The 15,291-nt window shown below is 37.1% G+C and overlaps 2 protein-coding genes across 3 annotated transcripts; one reads left to right on the forward strand and one right to left on the reverse strand.

Annotated features, from left to right (window-relative positions):
• The first annotated feature begins 12,804 nt into the window (after window positions 1-12,804).
• On the forward strand, window positions 12,805-14,137 carry LOC117566762 (glyceraldehyde-3-phosphate dehydrogenase). Its single transcript, XM_034246305.2, has one exon. The coding sequence runs from the start codon at window positions 12,978-12,980 to the stop codon at window positions 14,040-14,042; it is 1,065 nt and encodes a 354-aa protein (XP_034102196.1). The 5' UTR covers window positions 12,805-12,977; the 3' UTR covers window positions 14,043-14,137.
• Window positions 14,048-15,221, reverse strand: LOC117567846 (protein C1orf43 homolog). 2 transcript variants are annotated; one of them, XM_034248098.2, is made up of 2 exons: window positions 14,574-15,214; window positions 14,048-14,505 (listed from the first exon to the last, which is right to left on the reverse strand). In XM_034248098.2, exons 1-2 carry the CDS (start codon window positions 15,113-15,115, stop codon window positions 14,097-14,099), a joined length of 951 nt encoding a protein of 316 aa, XP_034103989.1. In that variant the 5' UTR covers window positions 15,116-15,214; the 3' UTR covers window positions 14,048-14,096. The 2 variants fall into 2 exon arrangements, with proteins under 2 accessions (XP_034103989.1, XP_051861697.1); XM_052005737.1 differs by having other exon boundaries at window positions 14,373-14,505; window positions 14,570-15,221.
• Window positions 15,222-15,291: the final 70 nt, after the last annotated feature.

Raw genomic sequence — 15,291 nt, forward strand, 5'->3', positions numbered from 1 at the left:
TGAAGGAGGAGAAGCAACGCTATAAGCTATGTGAAAATATTTTTTTAAGCCCAGACACGTCAGCTACGAGTATGTGAAGCTCAGAAACTCTGAACTCTGAATGCAAGCAACGCGGCGTATGCGTAATGTGCACATAATTCGCATCACACACTCGAGGTATGGTGCATGTGCGGCTCTATTTAAAGCGATTTTCACACAACTTTAAATCATATCATAATATTTATGAAGCGCCAAGGCAGGAAGCCATAAAATGTGAAATGCAGTTGATGTTGTTGAGCGAAACTTTAAGGCAAGCATTGCATAATAATTGAAAATTTTCATTTGAAAACTTTTACAATTTGTTAGTGACAAGCTGAAGGCAAGCTTCCAATCGACGCTGAATTGCCTTGCAGTAGTAAAAATTGCAAAATGGCAACAATAAAACGTGTCACAACATCTGCCAATTTACAGACGCACATAGACAATCGCAAATCTGCTCATTCACATTCATATATATCACAGATTTCAATACAAAAAAAGATTTGTTACAGTGTGTGTGTGTGGAAGTTGATGTGAGTTGGACGAATGAAGTGAGCACCCATTGCATTGACATGACAGGTAATCGCCTCTTTACCTGAGCTGTGTCACAATATTCACACTTACAGTGACAGAAATGCAGAGACTTTTAGTTGAACGTTTGTCAGAGAAATCGGAATACAATGTCAAAACATTTTGTAACAAAATGCGCCTAAAATTATAGTATTTTATTTGAATATTTTACTACTTGTATGTAATAACATTTCTATTTCCGCTACCTACTAGGTAAAAGTATATTATTGCTTTGTTCCAACAGGAATTTCAAGTAACTTCTTCATTAGTTACTGTGTATTCTTAAATGATTTGATTGACAATCTGATATATTTTGTACGGTTTGACAATTTTCAATGTATATGAAATACACAACGTTGTACAATTTCTTCTTAAATCAGTTTTTCTTATTTATAATAAAAAATTGTTTTATATTACGCCATTTATTGATTTTCTCTAAAAACAATCGGCTTAAGAAACTATTCAATTGGTTATTTTCATTTTTCCTATTTCTAATATGATACTAATTATATTGTAAAGTTGGTCTAACTCTTCCACAACTACATTGTCTGCTCTGTCATATAATATTATACAAATTCTTAATTATTAGCATAGCATATATTTTTTTGTAAGCTTATAAATTATAATTCTTCAATAAAATTCCATCTATATATCCAAAATAAAGTGTGTGTTTTTATAATAATACGATCAACTTATAATCAACATAAGATATATTGGCCTACACTAATTATATTGTAGAGTTCTTCATTTATATGGTTAACCCAATAGCTTCTCTCTGTGTAGTCACCTGGAGAAACAGTGCAAATTGAGTCAGTAAACATTTTGCCGTTGTTTTTGCCTGTGTGTCTAGGGAGGCGTGTCATTGTAGCGAATTGCAGCTGCTGTTGAGAGTTGAGAGTTAGGTTGCGACTACGCGCAATCATTGCACATATTCGCTTTCCCAGCAGAGTGGGGAGAGTGGAGAAGGATGCCACGCCCATTGTCATGCAGATTGCAAATCGATACAGCAGATGGTAGAGCCACCTGACAAGTGTCCCAATAATTAGCTCAACACCCGACGGGAAGTACTGGGGCCTAAGTGCCAACATCGAGTTTAAAGCTTAACCGCACTCAGTCGGCATATGCATCTCTCTCTCTCTCTCTCCCTTTCACACGTTCTGTATTTTGCCCTTCGTCGACACTCTGTCAACATTATGGTCTATGGGGACAGCGCTTTCATGCGCGATTTGGTAAATTGTTTTTGGCGCGATACGTAATTACAAGAGCTGCAAATAGGAGCAACAAAGTCCATTCGTTTAGGGGCAAGTTGCTTTTTTTAATAATCGTAAGGGGGCTCATACCTTGCCACCTATTGATGTGCGTCGTCAAGTTGGCTAATAGCCAACGTTATTACATTTGATATGCATTAAAAGCTAACATTGAGAACAACACGATACAACAAAAAGCCACACAAACACATGAAGTCATCAACATCAACATCATCATCGATGGCAAACGCGTCGTATGAGTAATCAAACGCCCAGTGGCGCACTGCATAAACATAAAACTGATGGATATGTACATAATATACGTACATATTTATGTGACTCAAACTGATAAATATTGAGAGAGTAATGGACTCAAAGTGAAAGCGGCTGTGAGAGTGCGGGTAAAAGTGTGAAAATTAAGACATTTATGTTAATAGTAATTTATTAATTTCCTCAGTCAGTTTTATGCCTCCCTATTTTTTTAATCTACAATTCAAATTTGTTTATATTTAATAGACTTTAAATGAATGAAAATAATGTGGGTGGGTGGGTATAAATCAAACACGTACAATGAATTAAAATTGGAAAACAAGATAAATATTCATTTCCAGAGGTTAAATTAAAGATGTTATTCAAGCAATTAAATTGAATATTTCCTTTATGTGTACCAAAAACTGCATCATAATATTTTCATTTCATATTTTATGTAGATTAAATGCGCTCCGACTAATCAAATTGTAACTTGTTCAATGTCGCAATTTCCTAGACAATCCATAACATCCTCCTTCTTCCCAGCAACTTACTTCCCCTTCATTCGCGAGGCTCATCATTCATTTTTGAGGAAGCAATTTGTTTTTCAGCGAATTCCATTTGCTATTTAAAGCCACAGTAAAAGTTTTTGCTTTGTTTTCGGCTCAATTTCAATAGCCAATTAAGAGCTTACGAGGCCTGCCTTCCCCCTTCCCCCCTTTGCCATTTGCCCCATGCCTCATGCTAATGTGTTGCGAAAAGATTCATAAAATATGCCCGGACAGGCAGCTGGCAGAGTTCTCGAGTCCTGTTGCCTAACAGGGAATCGTCCAGCTTTTTGTGTTTGCCCACACTTCCAATGCATGGCGCCCTCTTTTCCATTTCCCATCTGCTTGTTTGTGGATTATGTGGCATTTTGTTTGTTGGTGCTACTTTCTGCGTCTCCACTTCAACTCCTCTTTCCTTTCACCACTGCAGCTTTAGTTCTAGTTTTTGTATTATTAGATCTGTGAACAAAGATTTGTTTCAACAAAATGTGGTCTCAAAAAAAACAAAACCTCGAGAAAATCTTTGTTAAAAAGTTGTTTGTGTGTATGGGGATTTACAGAGTTGATTTCACGCTCATTTTTCCGGGCTTGCCACTCACTTTTAAAAAGCATAATGTTTGAGTACACTCTATGCGTTTATAATCCAGGTTGTGCTAACTTTTCCTCACGCTATGCCTGTCAATTAATAATTTTTAATTAGATTTGAAAAGCACTTTAAGTATTTAGCAATCAGATTATGAATACCTGAGAGTAGCAGAAATTCCATTCAAAACATTGTTGACCCAAGACAATGTGTTGCATATTTTATACTTAAACAGAATAATGTGTTGCATATTTTATACTTTATACTTACATGTAACACACACTCTTTTGGTTTGCAGTATTTTATGAAGGCAGGTGCGTCAATTGGTTTACATTGAAAACTGTAAATATGCATTCAAATTAGACAGTAAACTTGGAATGGATCAGGCAACGTCAGAATGCGAAGCGTTCTCTGCAATAAAACGGTCTGGCAACATTACGCTTTCAAGCCTGCAACTTATTTTCGATAATCGATGTCGATGAATCGATAACAAAAACGCCAGTAAATATAAACTCGAACGAGGACGAACAAAAAGACGATCGCATACACGACGAATTTGAAATAAAATGAAATGTCAATCACATATTTTAGTCTATAAATACTTAAATTTTATAACGAAAACATATATGACTTTCATAATATTGAACATGATAATAGAAATAGACACGAAAATATAATTAAGTAAATTCACAATTATGTAGAATGTGTAATTATGTCAAGTGCTAACACCGTTTTATTTCACATGCAGTGCATTTAATTAGTGTAATACAAGCTGAAACTGTTGTTGGTAAAATCAGACTGAGTGCATTTAGTATTCATGCAGCGACAGTTTGTTGGCCTTGACGTAGCGTAAACTTGAACAATTGCAACTCAATTAGCAATAGAAATATTGATTGGGGCATGTCTATGACTATATTTAGAACATCCCAGCGCTGCACGATAGAAAGAGAACAGTAGATAGACCGAGTGAGAGAGTGAGTGTGTATGTTGAACAAGGGTGAACTGAAGACGTTTAAGGATGTGCAGGTATTTTGCACACAATTTGCTTATGCATCTGTATTTTCGTATAGTAGATGTGTATCTGTCAGATGTATTACTCGCATGTGTGGAAGGATGAGTTGCTGTTACTGTATCCACACTAGCCAGTGCAACGCTAGCAGTTATTTAAATTATACTCGCAAGTGCTTTGTTGTTGTTGCTGTTGCTGCTGCTGTTGTTGCAGCATATTTACATTAATATGTGTATTTTTAGCTCTTGTTGCACAATGCCAACATAAACAAAGACAAGGACAAAGCGCAGCCAAGGTGGTTTCAGCTGACTGAGGTGGAGGTGAAGATAGGATGAGTGGTGCTTTTCATATACCATATGTTATATTACATTCAAACGTCTAGTACGTATACAACAAAACAAAAATATCTCGCTTAATCGCGCTCTACGCCACGATGCGGTTGCTCTTGTGGCGCCGCAACCGGGGACACAGTAACAGGGACAAAGACAATTGCCATATGCAGAAGGTTATTTAGATTAAACACACGAAATGAAAAGAAAAAGAAACGTAATAGTACAAAAAACGAAGGACACAGTCAGCAGCTGGAAAATTGCATTTCATATCCACATTCGGCTGATAAAAAAAAAGGGAACCAAAGTGTTAAACTGAAGCAAGCAAATGCTATTTAGCCTTGACAACACGTAACCACGACTAAAGTAATACAACATTGTTGTTGTTGCTGCTGTTGTTGTTGTTGTTGATATTAATGTTACTTGGGTTGGTGCTGCCTCAACAACTTTATAAACTGCACGACAAACTTGAAAGTGGCAATACAACTGGGAGTTTTCGGTACGTCCCGTTGATGTCTACATTTTGCTGTTATTTATCACCTCTTGCACTTTGGTCACGCAAAGTCAGCAGTCGTGCCATGTCGCCGCCTAGCCCAGATCCCAGCTGCCACGTCCCAGTCACAGTCACAGTCAGAGGCACAGTCGCAGCCAAAGCCACATCCACATCCACAGTCTGTGCCATCAGTTGTTGCCCTTCCACCTCCAACCTTCCACCCACTTCCACTTGACTTCACTTTGCATGTGGGCAGCCATTGTCGACTCTGTGCCACGAGCACGTGCTCATAAACAATTATTTATGCACAAAACAACAACAAAAAAAACACAAGAAAAAAAATAAATTCAAATATAAAGTATTGCTCTCAGTTGCGAGGATATGCGGGTCAACTTCTGGTAATGATAAGGCACTGAAAATGTCATGGCATAAATTCGGGAGTGCACAAAATTTTTCTTTCATTGCTGCCAGGACACAAAGTCAAAAAAGCAAATGGCGTTTGCCCTTGCTTTTACAAATATAATCAAGAATTTTCTTAAAAATGTCACTACAGTGTCAATAAACATAACATTTCCTGAACTTCAAATACCACTTTGTATTTTTTTATAATATCAATGAGCTGTGATTTCTGATTTAATCAAAATTTAAGAAGAAAGAAATTTACAACTTTTTTTCGCTTCGCTGTTTCTTATACCAACTACCCAAGAAAGGCAAGGGTCCAACTTAGTTATAAATAGGTCTCTTTCAGTCTGTAAAAGTAGCTACATTACTAATCAAGTATATCAAAATTTCCTTTGAAGTATAGCGATTTAATTTTGACTGAATTGTGTTAAACTTATTAGTGGCAAAATAAAAACATCAATAAAAATGTCAAACCAATTGAGTAAAGATGAAATTTAAATTTTTGTAATCCTATAATAATTTCAAAATTGTTGTAAGATGTCGTTTCTAATGTAAATTCAAAAAACTATATGAATTTAATATTAAATAACACTACTGAAAAAAGTTGAGTGTTATTCACTCGACGACTCTTAACAATGGACAAACTTAAATTTCATTAAACTACTTTTGCTTTGATTTAAAAGCAGCTTGTATTATTAGCGCTCTAGAAATCAAAAGATGTTTTACTTGACACTTTAAGAAAATATGAATACGATTACCATGCTGGTTTGTTATATAAAAAGCACGAGAAGTTTCAGAAATCAACTCAGTTTTTAAAATTGGATCCATAATTCATTCAGACTGTCAGTGCGTCGTGTTGTGTTTGTTCCACTGCTTTATAATAATTTTGATAAAAATTTAAAAAGTTTTGTATGCCTTTCAGTGTTGTGCCCAACTGTAATTTAATATACAAACCCATATATATATATATGTATGTATGGATATACACCCGCATCCTCGATCCGTACAACACACGCATTCAAGCAATACACAATACACAAGCAAAGTGCGTCAAGTGTCCGCGGCTTTGCCACCTTGGTGGCATCGTCCTTTATGCCACATTCAAGTTGACAGCTGCCCTCTAACAAAAAAAAAAACAAAAACAAAAAAAAAAACTTTTCAAATGAGCAGCAGGCTCTCTTCCTTTCTCTTTTTGTTCATTTATAATTTTTTGGCCTGATAATATTTAAATAATAAATGAGTTTTTGACAGGCGGACAACTGTTTGGAGTTTGGCGCTTGTTTGGGTCAATCACTTGAGCGTTCTTTTTCTCATTTTTATTTTTTCGTGCCAAGTTGTTTATTCGCTCAATGTTGTCTGGAATTGAATAAATCACTTTAACTTCTCAGTTGCAGCTCATTACAGTGTTTCGCCAGTGGAAGCCTGTGTCTGCTTGTATTTTTACTGTTTTTCAACGACGTTTCCTCAGTGTGGCCATTTTTCAAGCGTTGTTGCTGCTGCGGCTTCCGTTTCCGTGCAATATTGTTGCTGCTGCTTCTGCTGCTGCTGCTGCTGCTGCTGCTGTTGACATTATTGTTGCTGTTGTCAGTGGCGTGCAAATGTAATTGGTTTAGCTGACAGTTTAACTCAGTGCTCAACATTTAGTTGCTGCACTCGAACCGTAATGAAATTTCATGACATTTGGCTCTTGTGACATTACGTATACGCAGTCTTGTAAAGTTTACCCTTAGCGAGGACACGTAATGTGCCACATTTATCGAACTGCAATGCCGTAGCTACAGATCGACATGGACGACCCCTATAGCTTTATACCCATTACTTTCTACATTTATCAATGTTTTGGCTGCGGTTGCTTCACCTCAAGCTGAATTAATTGCTCTTCTCCTTACTGCATTTCAATTTCGAGCAATTTCTCAAATGACCAGCTCATAAATAAGCAACGTATACACCTGCTAATTGCCGCACTCCAAGTAAAGCGTTGTGAAGCAGCTTTAAATTTGTTTATTGCCAACCCTTTTCATAAGCTGACAACTTGAAAAAGTTTGCAAAAGGGAAAATTACTTATCAAATTGCTTATATCATGCCATAAAACGCTCTCTTTATTCGAACAGATGTCATGAGTGTGAGAATGAAGCGGTATTTTCTAACTCGAACTGAAGCCATTGATTTGGTAACCGTAAAACTTACTCTTAGATATTCACTTAATACCCTCTAATGAAACATTTTTGGCAGGGAAGATTTAAATCATTTTTATAGAAATACGATTTTTAATAGTAGTACATACTATGTACAAAAAATTACAACAATCTTTCTGACTTTATGGATCCAATCGGATAAAAATTGTAGAAGTTATTTAAAATAATAATTGGGTATTGAAAAAACGACTGTGCCGCTCGACTTTGGTAGATTTTGTAATCTATAGTATATTTTGAATATACCAAAATTAGCATTTTATATATAATAATAAAACAGTGTTAGGAGAGAATATTTGAAGAGTAACAACAGGGCATCCAAAATACTATATCTTAAAATAAATATTCATTTCAGCAGGAACATTGAATTAAGTTTTTCATTGCAGTACACTTCATTCTGAAACTAGAATTTTAGAAATCATTTATTTATGCTTTTACACGTTTGTAGCTACCATTCAAATGATTTATTGTACATGATCTAGTCGTTTATTATTACCTGCTGGTTTTTAGTGCCATTTTGTCTGCACTGCTCGTAAAATGAATGCCAGTTTCTGTTCCTTGTGGCAAACAAAAAAAAGCAGTGCAAGGGAATAGTAACCAAAGAATGGGCCAGGAGGTTGGAAGTGGGTCGCTGGTTGTATAGGTCTTTTGATTTAATTTCGTAACCATGCCGATGCCTACGCTTGAGCGCACAATTAGCTGTCAGTTGGAGACCCTCTGGATGCAGTTACTCCCTTTGTGTTTCAGCATGGTTCCAACTGTGCGCCTGCCTGTGTCTCTGACAATTCAATTTGTAGTCTGTAGTTTCTGCATCTGCATCTTTATCTCCATCTCAAGGCTGCATTTGAATTTTTTGGCAAAACTGCAAATAATTGATGCTGCCTGATGTGGCACAGCATGCCAGATGCTGTTGCTGCTGCTGATTCTACTGCTTATGCATTATGCATTGACTTTACAGCTTATTATCGTCATCGTAATCGTAATCGTGCGCAACGAGTTTATCCTGAACAAATTCATCGTTCGCTTTTACGCTGTGCAGCTTATGGAAAATATCGTTATACATATATAAAATTATGACACTACTTGAGCAGATGTGTATGTACATTGTACATACTTATTTGAAGCAAATACGATAGCTTCCTGTTGACAGCTGGTAATGCTGTTGTCACCCGCTTGCCAAAAACAATTCGCCATTGTTAAAGGATGTAACGAATTTTGCTGACAACTTAAATAGCAACGCAATTCCGCTAATGCTCTTGCTGGTGCCATCCGGCTTATGTTCTTTGGGCATGACTTTAATGTTATGGAGTCTTAAAGTGCCACTATTTATGCGTTTGCTTATTTATATAGCCACAACAAGTGGTGCATAAATTTAATGTTAAGACACCCTTGAGTCCCATTTAATGATACGAAAATGACTGAGCTTAAATTCAAGGCATTGGATTGGAAAATTATTTTAGACCTACCGGAAATGAAAAGCGTGAATAAAATTATTTTTATAAGCCTTACCATTATATTATTATTATCTTATGAATTGTTATTATTATTTTTTATTGTTATCATTGAATCTAAACTGAATTTAATATCAATAGTCATAAATAAAGCTAGAATGATATGTTATACGCTCTTAGAAGAAATTTATATTTTATTATGAACTCCGTCTGCTTTTTGGAAACAAACAAAACGAACATAATTTAAATCACAGTTTGCAAATCAAAGCTACACATATCAAATTGAGCGGGGATAATACAAAAGGGTCTAATGCGGGTTGCTTGTTGATTATCCTGCAAAAGGATACATTTTTATTTTATTATCATATTGATTAAATCACTTTTAACTTTCTTTTGTGTAAATAAAAATTTTGTTAAAAGGAAATAAATTGAAGTAAATTCCATACGGAGTCTAATGAAATGACAGTTACCTATATAAATATATATGTTTTTATGTATATATATATGTTTTTATGTATAGTAAAAAAGTTCTTGAAACTATTTGATGAGAAATTAGTATTATCCGGCTTTCGCCATTTATAATTGACAGCACCTTGACACTGTTCAATCTGAAACTTTGCCAATAACATTCGAAAACACATAAAAAGTTCGCTGCATTTAACCTTGTCATTAGGTTTTATGTATTATTGCAGAATTTCGAATAAAATTTTTAAATGCAAAACTTTTGGCTGTCCGTGCAGTTTCAATTTTAAAGTTTTGCGCATAAATTTCCACAGTCGAAGAAGCAACAGCAAAACAGCAAATTGAGAAAACAAACAAACGACAAAGAAAAAAGAGCTACAAAACAATAACAAAGTCGCCTGACTGCCACTTGCAATGAATTTCCGCTTCCGTGTTGGTTTTGGTTTTGGTTCAAGAAAACCAAAGGGAAATACCAAGTGAGCGTTCTGTCTTGACTCGTCTGTTGCCATCGGTTTCAATTTCCATTTAGCCAGAGTTTATGATCAGCAACAGACCCAGCAAACTGAAATAGAATGCGGTTTCAATATACAAATATGAATATAATATGGACAACAACTCCACACGCTGCCTAACTCCAAACAATTTCGTAATCAGCGGCCCCATTTGCCTGGTCCGGGTACTAATTCACCACAGTCACCACAGGACATGGCCAGGAGAGCAACAGTTAAAGTAAACCAGAGAGAGAGAGCGTCAGCGTGAGACTTTGAGCTGTGTGGGCGTCGTTTTTGCCGAGTGCTTGGCAACATGTTGCATTCATTTAAAATGTTGCAAAGAATTGCTTCAAAGGTTGACAAACTTCTACGACTATGTAAAGCAATCGCACTGAAGTTGAACACTTCCATTTACAAATATGCATTTGGCCAGCACATTTAATGGAGCACGCAAAACTTCAATTTAAATATCAATGCAAGGCGTCATAAGAGCAAATGGTAAGTCAAGTATTCTGGGCAAAAGTGCCTCAACCCAAAAGCCGAACCTCTTGATCTCTTCAACCATGTGGCCCCAGGGAATGCCATAAAAAATGCCATACTTTCCGGCCATCAGCTATGCAAAAGGGAGCCAAATACTGGAAGGGGCGCAAAGGCAACGGCAGCGGCAACGGTAACGAAACAGACAAAGGTGAGTAATGACGCCCTGGGCACAGCCGCAGCTGATTTTCATGTGTTGTGTTGTGCTCAGTTGTGATGTGTTGTGTTCTGTGTTCTGAGTCCTGTAGATTCGCATTTGCATTTTGTTGGAATACTTAGCCCATGACTTGCCAGCCTGCCAAACCAGCCAGCTGGCAGCAGTCGATTGATTTATAAGCAATAAAACCAACCAGCCAACAACTCCCAACTACGATGGCTCAGCAAAAAGAATTTTTAGCAAAAGTTGATTTCGCTTGCATCAACAGCGAATATCACATTCCCTTTACACTTGCTTCAATTCGTTACAATTTGCGCAATCTCTTGTCTTAGTTTATAGTTAATATACCCCATCTATGCTATTTATGCAAATCATTTTTGCATTTGCTCTTTTTGTCTGCTAGTTAATTATGCGTAGACAATAAGAGTATCACTCAGAAACGTCCAACAAAACATGTTAATCCTGCAATCTACCTTTATTACTCATACGACCCATAGACTCCCCAATGAGTATACATTTATATTGCTTATATTCCGGTTTTATTGATGCAAGAAAGTCTCCGCAGTAAACATATCACAAGTACTGGATGACACTTTCATTTATTTGGAATTTTTTATTTTCAATTGTATGTAACAACTTTTCCGCTACTTGACTTGCTGTAAATTTTTTGATTATTTTAACGAACACATCTTTTATTTGAACTCTTCTACTCCTCTTAGGGCAGCGTCGGTTATGGCTTCTGGTCGGACAATACTCTTTCAAAATAAATCGTGCGCCGAATGTTTTATTTCGTGTTACATGGTAAATTTAGCTATCACAATTGCCTAATTATAATCCGAAGCTGTGCTTCTGGCCTTGTCATTTCCGTAATCTTCTTGTTCTAACCAAGTCATAACTATAGATATATATATATATGTACATAATAACATGCATACATTTCTTATATGGATTATTTAAGGCAAAGTGTCTATCTCATTTCGAAAACGAGTAAGAAAGCCAAATTTTATTTTATACAATAATAACTGTACTCTTTGTGATTCCTACAAATTTGGCTGCGATCCGATAAAAATTGTCAAAGTTTAAGAAATTCTTTTTTATGGGCAAAAACGCTAGGGTCTAGTTGCTTTGGCTGACAATCTGGTATATTTTGAATTTAGTACCACATATGTCAATACGGTATATTGCGGTATATTATTTTGGTCTATTTTAAGAATAATGCCGCTTTGCTTTTATTCACAATGGGTAGCAGGTATCTCACAGTCGAGCACTCTCGACTGTAGCTTTCTTACTTGTTTAATGTATGTATGATCCGACTCCAACCGCCGTTTTTACCATATAAAATTATTTCTTAAATAACTTTTACAATTTTTATCTGATCGCAACCAAATTTTCAGGAATTGTAAACATACCTTGTTCTTATGTACTAAAAACCGCGACTCCAGCTTCAAAATTAGGCTTGCCATTTGATGGCAATAGAATATAGAATGATGGCAATAGAATATATATACTTTATGGAATCGAACATGACTCGTTCTGCATGTCAAATACATTTCCTACTATCCTATTAGCAGCGGGCAAAAAATAACAAAAGCTTTTTATCTAAATTATGATGATCAAATTTCATAATCATGCCAAATTTCATAAATCATAATGTCCGTTCCGTTTACCGTTTGGGCTGTACGTTGATAGTTCATTCAGTAGACAAGTCAATAAAAATAACTGTTTATAAAAGAATTATAAAGAAGTTTTTAATGACACGACAGTTAAATTCGCTACTTTTCTGAGATCTACATATTTCTATTTTGATTACATTTTTTTTTTTAATTAAGAAGAGAATTACTAGCTTTAAAATCAAATCAATACGTTTGTTGCCTTTTTAAAACCCATGATTATTAATTGACAATTCAACAGGTTAATTACAGGGTGGTTTATTATAGTATGCCTACAATGCGAATTGAGCGAATTTTGATAACTCCGCAGTTACAAGTTTATTTTTTGAGAAGGTTTATTTTCTGAAGTAACCCTAACTTTTCTGTAGTAATATTACATGTCAAAAATATAAACTGTTCACAACTATTATTTTATTTGACAAGTTGAAACGTTCGATTTAAATTTCTCGTTTTTTTCGAACAACAAAGATTTGCATATTTGTATAAAAGTGGACCTAAATTGGTATTATTTACTAATCTTTTATTGGCATCAATTATATATTTGGTTGTGTTATTTCAAATTGTTGAGAATGTCTGGTATTGGTATTAACGGTTTTGGACGCATTGGCCGCATATTTTTGCGTGAAGCTCTTCGTCGAAAGGACGTTCAGGTGGTTGCAGTAAATGATCCAGCCATGGATCCCAAATACATGGCCTATATGCTGCGATATGACTCCGTTCATGGTATTTTCAATCAGAAGATTTCGCTTGAAGGCGATCAGTTGGTGATAAATGGTAAGAAAATGCAAGTGACCTTTGAGACGGACCCAAAGAAACTCTGCTGGACAGAAAAGGGTGTGCACACTGTTGTCGAGTGCACAGGACGATTTACCACTGTCAAAGCGTGCCAGGATCATCTGGATGCCGGTGCCAAAAAAGTTGTTATATCGGCTCCATCCGCCGATGCACCTATGTTTGTTTGCGGCGTTAATCTGGACAAATACAAGCCTGAGATGAAGGTCATATCGAATGCATCTTGCACAACCAATTGTCTCGCCCCAATTGCCAAGGTTGTGCATGAAAATTTCGAAATTGTCGAAGGTCTTATGACGACAGTTCATGCGTGCACGGCCACGCAGCTGATACTTGATGGTTCCAGTAGAAAAGCCTGGCGTGATGGTAGAAGTGGCATGGTGAACATAATTCCCGCCAGCACAGGCGCCGCCAAGGCTGTTGGTAAAGTGATTCCCGATCTAAATGGTAAACTAACTGGCATGGCTTTTCGAGTTCCTGTGCCAAATGTTTCTGTCGTGGATTTAACATGTCGTCTGGGCTGTGCAGCTAAGATGGATCAAATCAAAGAGGTTATCAAAGCAGCTGCAAAGGATGAAATGGAGAGTATACTGGGATACACAGAGGACGAAGTGGTGTCGACCGACTTCAATGGATCGCGTTTTGCTTCCGTTTTTGACGCCAAAGCGTCTATATCGCTAAACGATAATTTTGTAAAACTGATAAGCTGGTATGATAACGAGACTGGATACTCATGTCGCCTCTTAGATTTAGTTATTTTCTCTCAAATGATGGACAAGTGTTCCGAAGATGAAAAGAAGCGAAAAGCCGAGAAGGGGAAAGACTCTAAATGCAAGAAGTGAAATCGTTAAAATTAAATAATTTATGTAGCATAAAGTACACTTAAAATTACACAATTAAACTACACTGGAGTTACGTTGAAACTGAACAGACGAAATGCTCATTATTTCATTGTCAGTATTGCTGGCAGCCGTATCGCTCCCCTGCTGTTGATCGGTGCCATCCACATCAATGTCATCCAGCGTTGGCGTCTTTATGCGATTACGAATGATGAGATCTCGTTCGGCAGGAGCTTGCAAATGCAATGGATTGGTGGCCAACTCTGCAGCCACCAATTCATCGCCCTGCAGCCCCAGCGTCATATTGACTTTGGCATGTTGACCGGCTGCCAACTCGTTGCTTGGTGGTTCCACTGCAGGCGGTGGACGCAAACGAGCTGGATCCAGTAGAGAGTGCATTTTCTGTTTACGTGGTGTTCGAGCAGGTGACGCCTTTCTTGAATTATAATTCTTCAACTGTTTGGCACTGTGTGTAAAAGAAGAGTGAGAGTCACATGTATCCGGTAGTAGGAATAGCTGCAGCTACACACTTACGCTTCCATCAACTTCAGTAGCAAATGATGATATGCCTCATATTCATCCTTACCAAACTCATTGGGATCGTGTCTGGCATGCTCATAAGTGTCGCAAAACTGATGTATTATTCGCTGCCCAGTGCCATTCAATGTGACAGACAGCGTTGTCAACAGAAATGCACGTAGACTCTCGTGGGCATGACGGCTGCTTCCGTCGGCACGCGCAATCTCAGACTCCAGCAATTTGACATCGTCCACTGCCTTCATGCGATAATAGTATGGTGGCAGGTTGGATTCTTGCTCCGGCTGCACAATGTACTTGTCCGTATCTGTCCACAGCAGCTTTGGTTCCTGTGCTATTTTCTGTATGCAATCCAAACGGCGCTCAATCTCGCGACGCAGTCCCTTTTTAGCATCGGTTCCCACGGCCACATGTGGACCTCGACGACTACGCAGAGTGAAACGCATTATCTGGCGCTTGGCGAAAATAAAGAGCATTACACAGGTCAGCACACCGCCGCCAATTATGATAATTATCATAACACCCGATAGCTGCTCCATGCTGCTTTGTTTTATTTAATTTTCAATGACTCCAATCGTAAATATTCTTTGTTTTGCTTAAATTAGTGGTGACAACTAAACGATTATGCCAGTAGACGGCACTGCTTGCGACTTATCGATAAGTGTGAGCGCAAAATAATATTTTCAAACGCGTTTATTCGTCTTATATTTTCTTG

This window comes from Drosophila albomicans, chromosome 3 (genome assembly GCF_009650485.2).
Source record: "Drosophila albomicans strain 15112-1751.03 chromosome 3, ASM965048v2, whole genome shotgun sequence".
Taxonomy (NCBI): Eukaryota; Metazoa; Arthropoda; class Insecta; order Diptera; family Drosophilidae; genus Drosophila; species Drosophila albomicans.

What these genes read in the sequence shown, in the direction of transcription:
- LOC117566762 (XM_034246305.2), top strand. Translation starts at nt 12,978, where the DNA reads ATGTCTGGTATTGGTATTAACGGTTTTGGACGCATTGGCCGCATATTT.
- LOC117567846 (XM_034248098.2), bottom strand. Translation starts at nt 15,115, where the DNA reads ATGGAGCAGCTATCGGGTGTTATGATAATTATCATAATTGGCGGCGGT. An exon ending in CTACTGAAGTTGATGGAAGC is followed by an intron (nt 14,506 to 14,573) that starts GTAAGTGTGTAG and finishes TTTTACACACAG; the next exon opens with TGCCAAACAGTTGAAGAATT.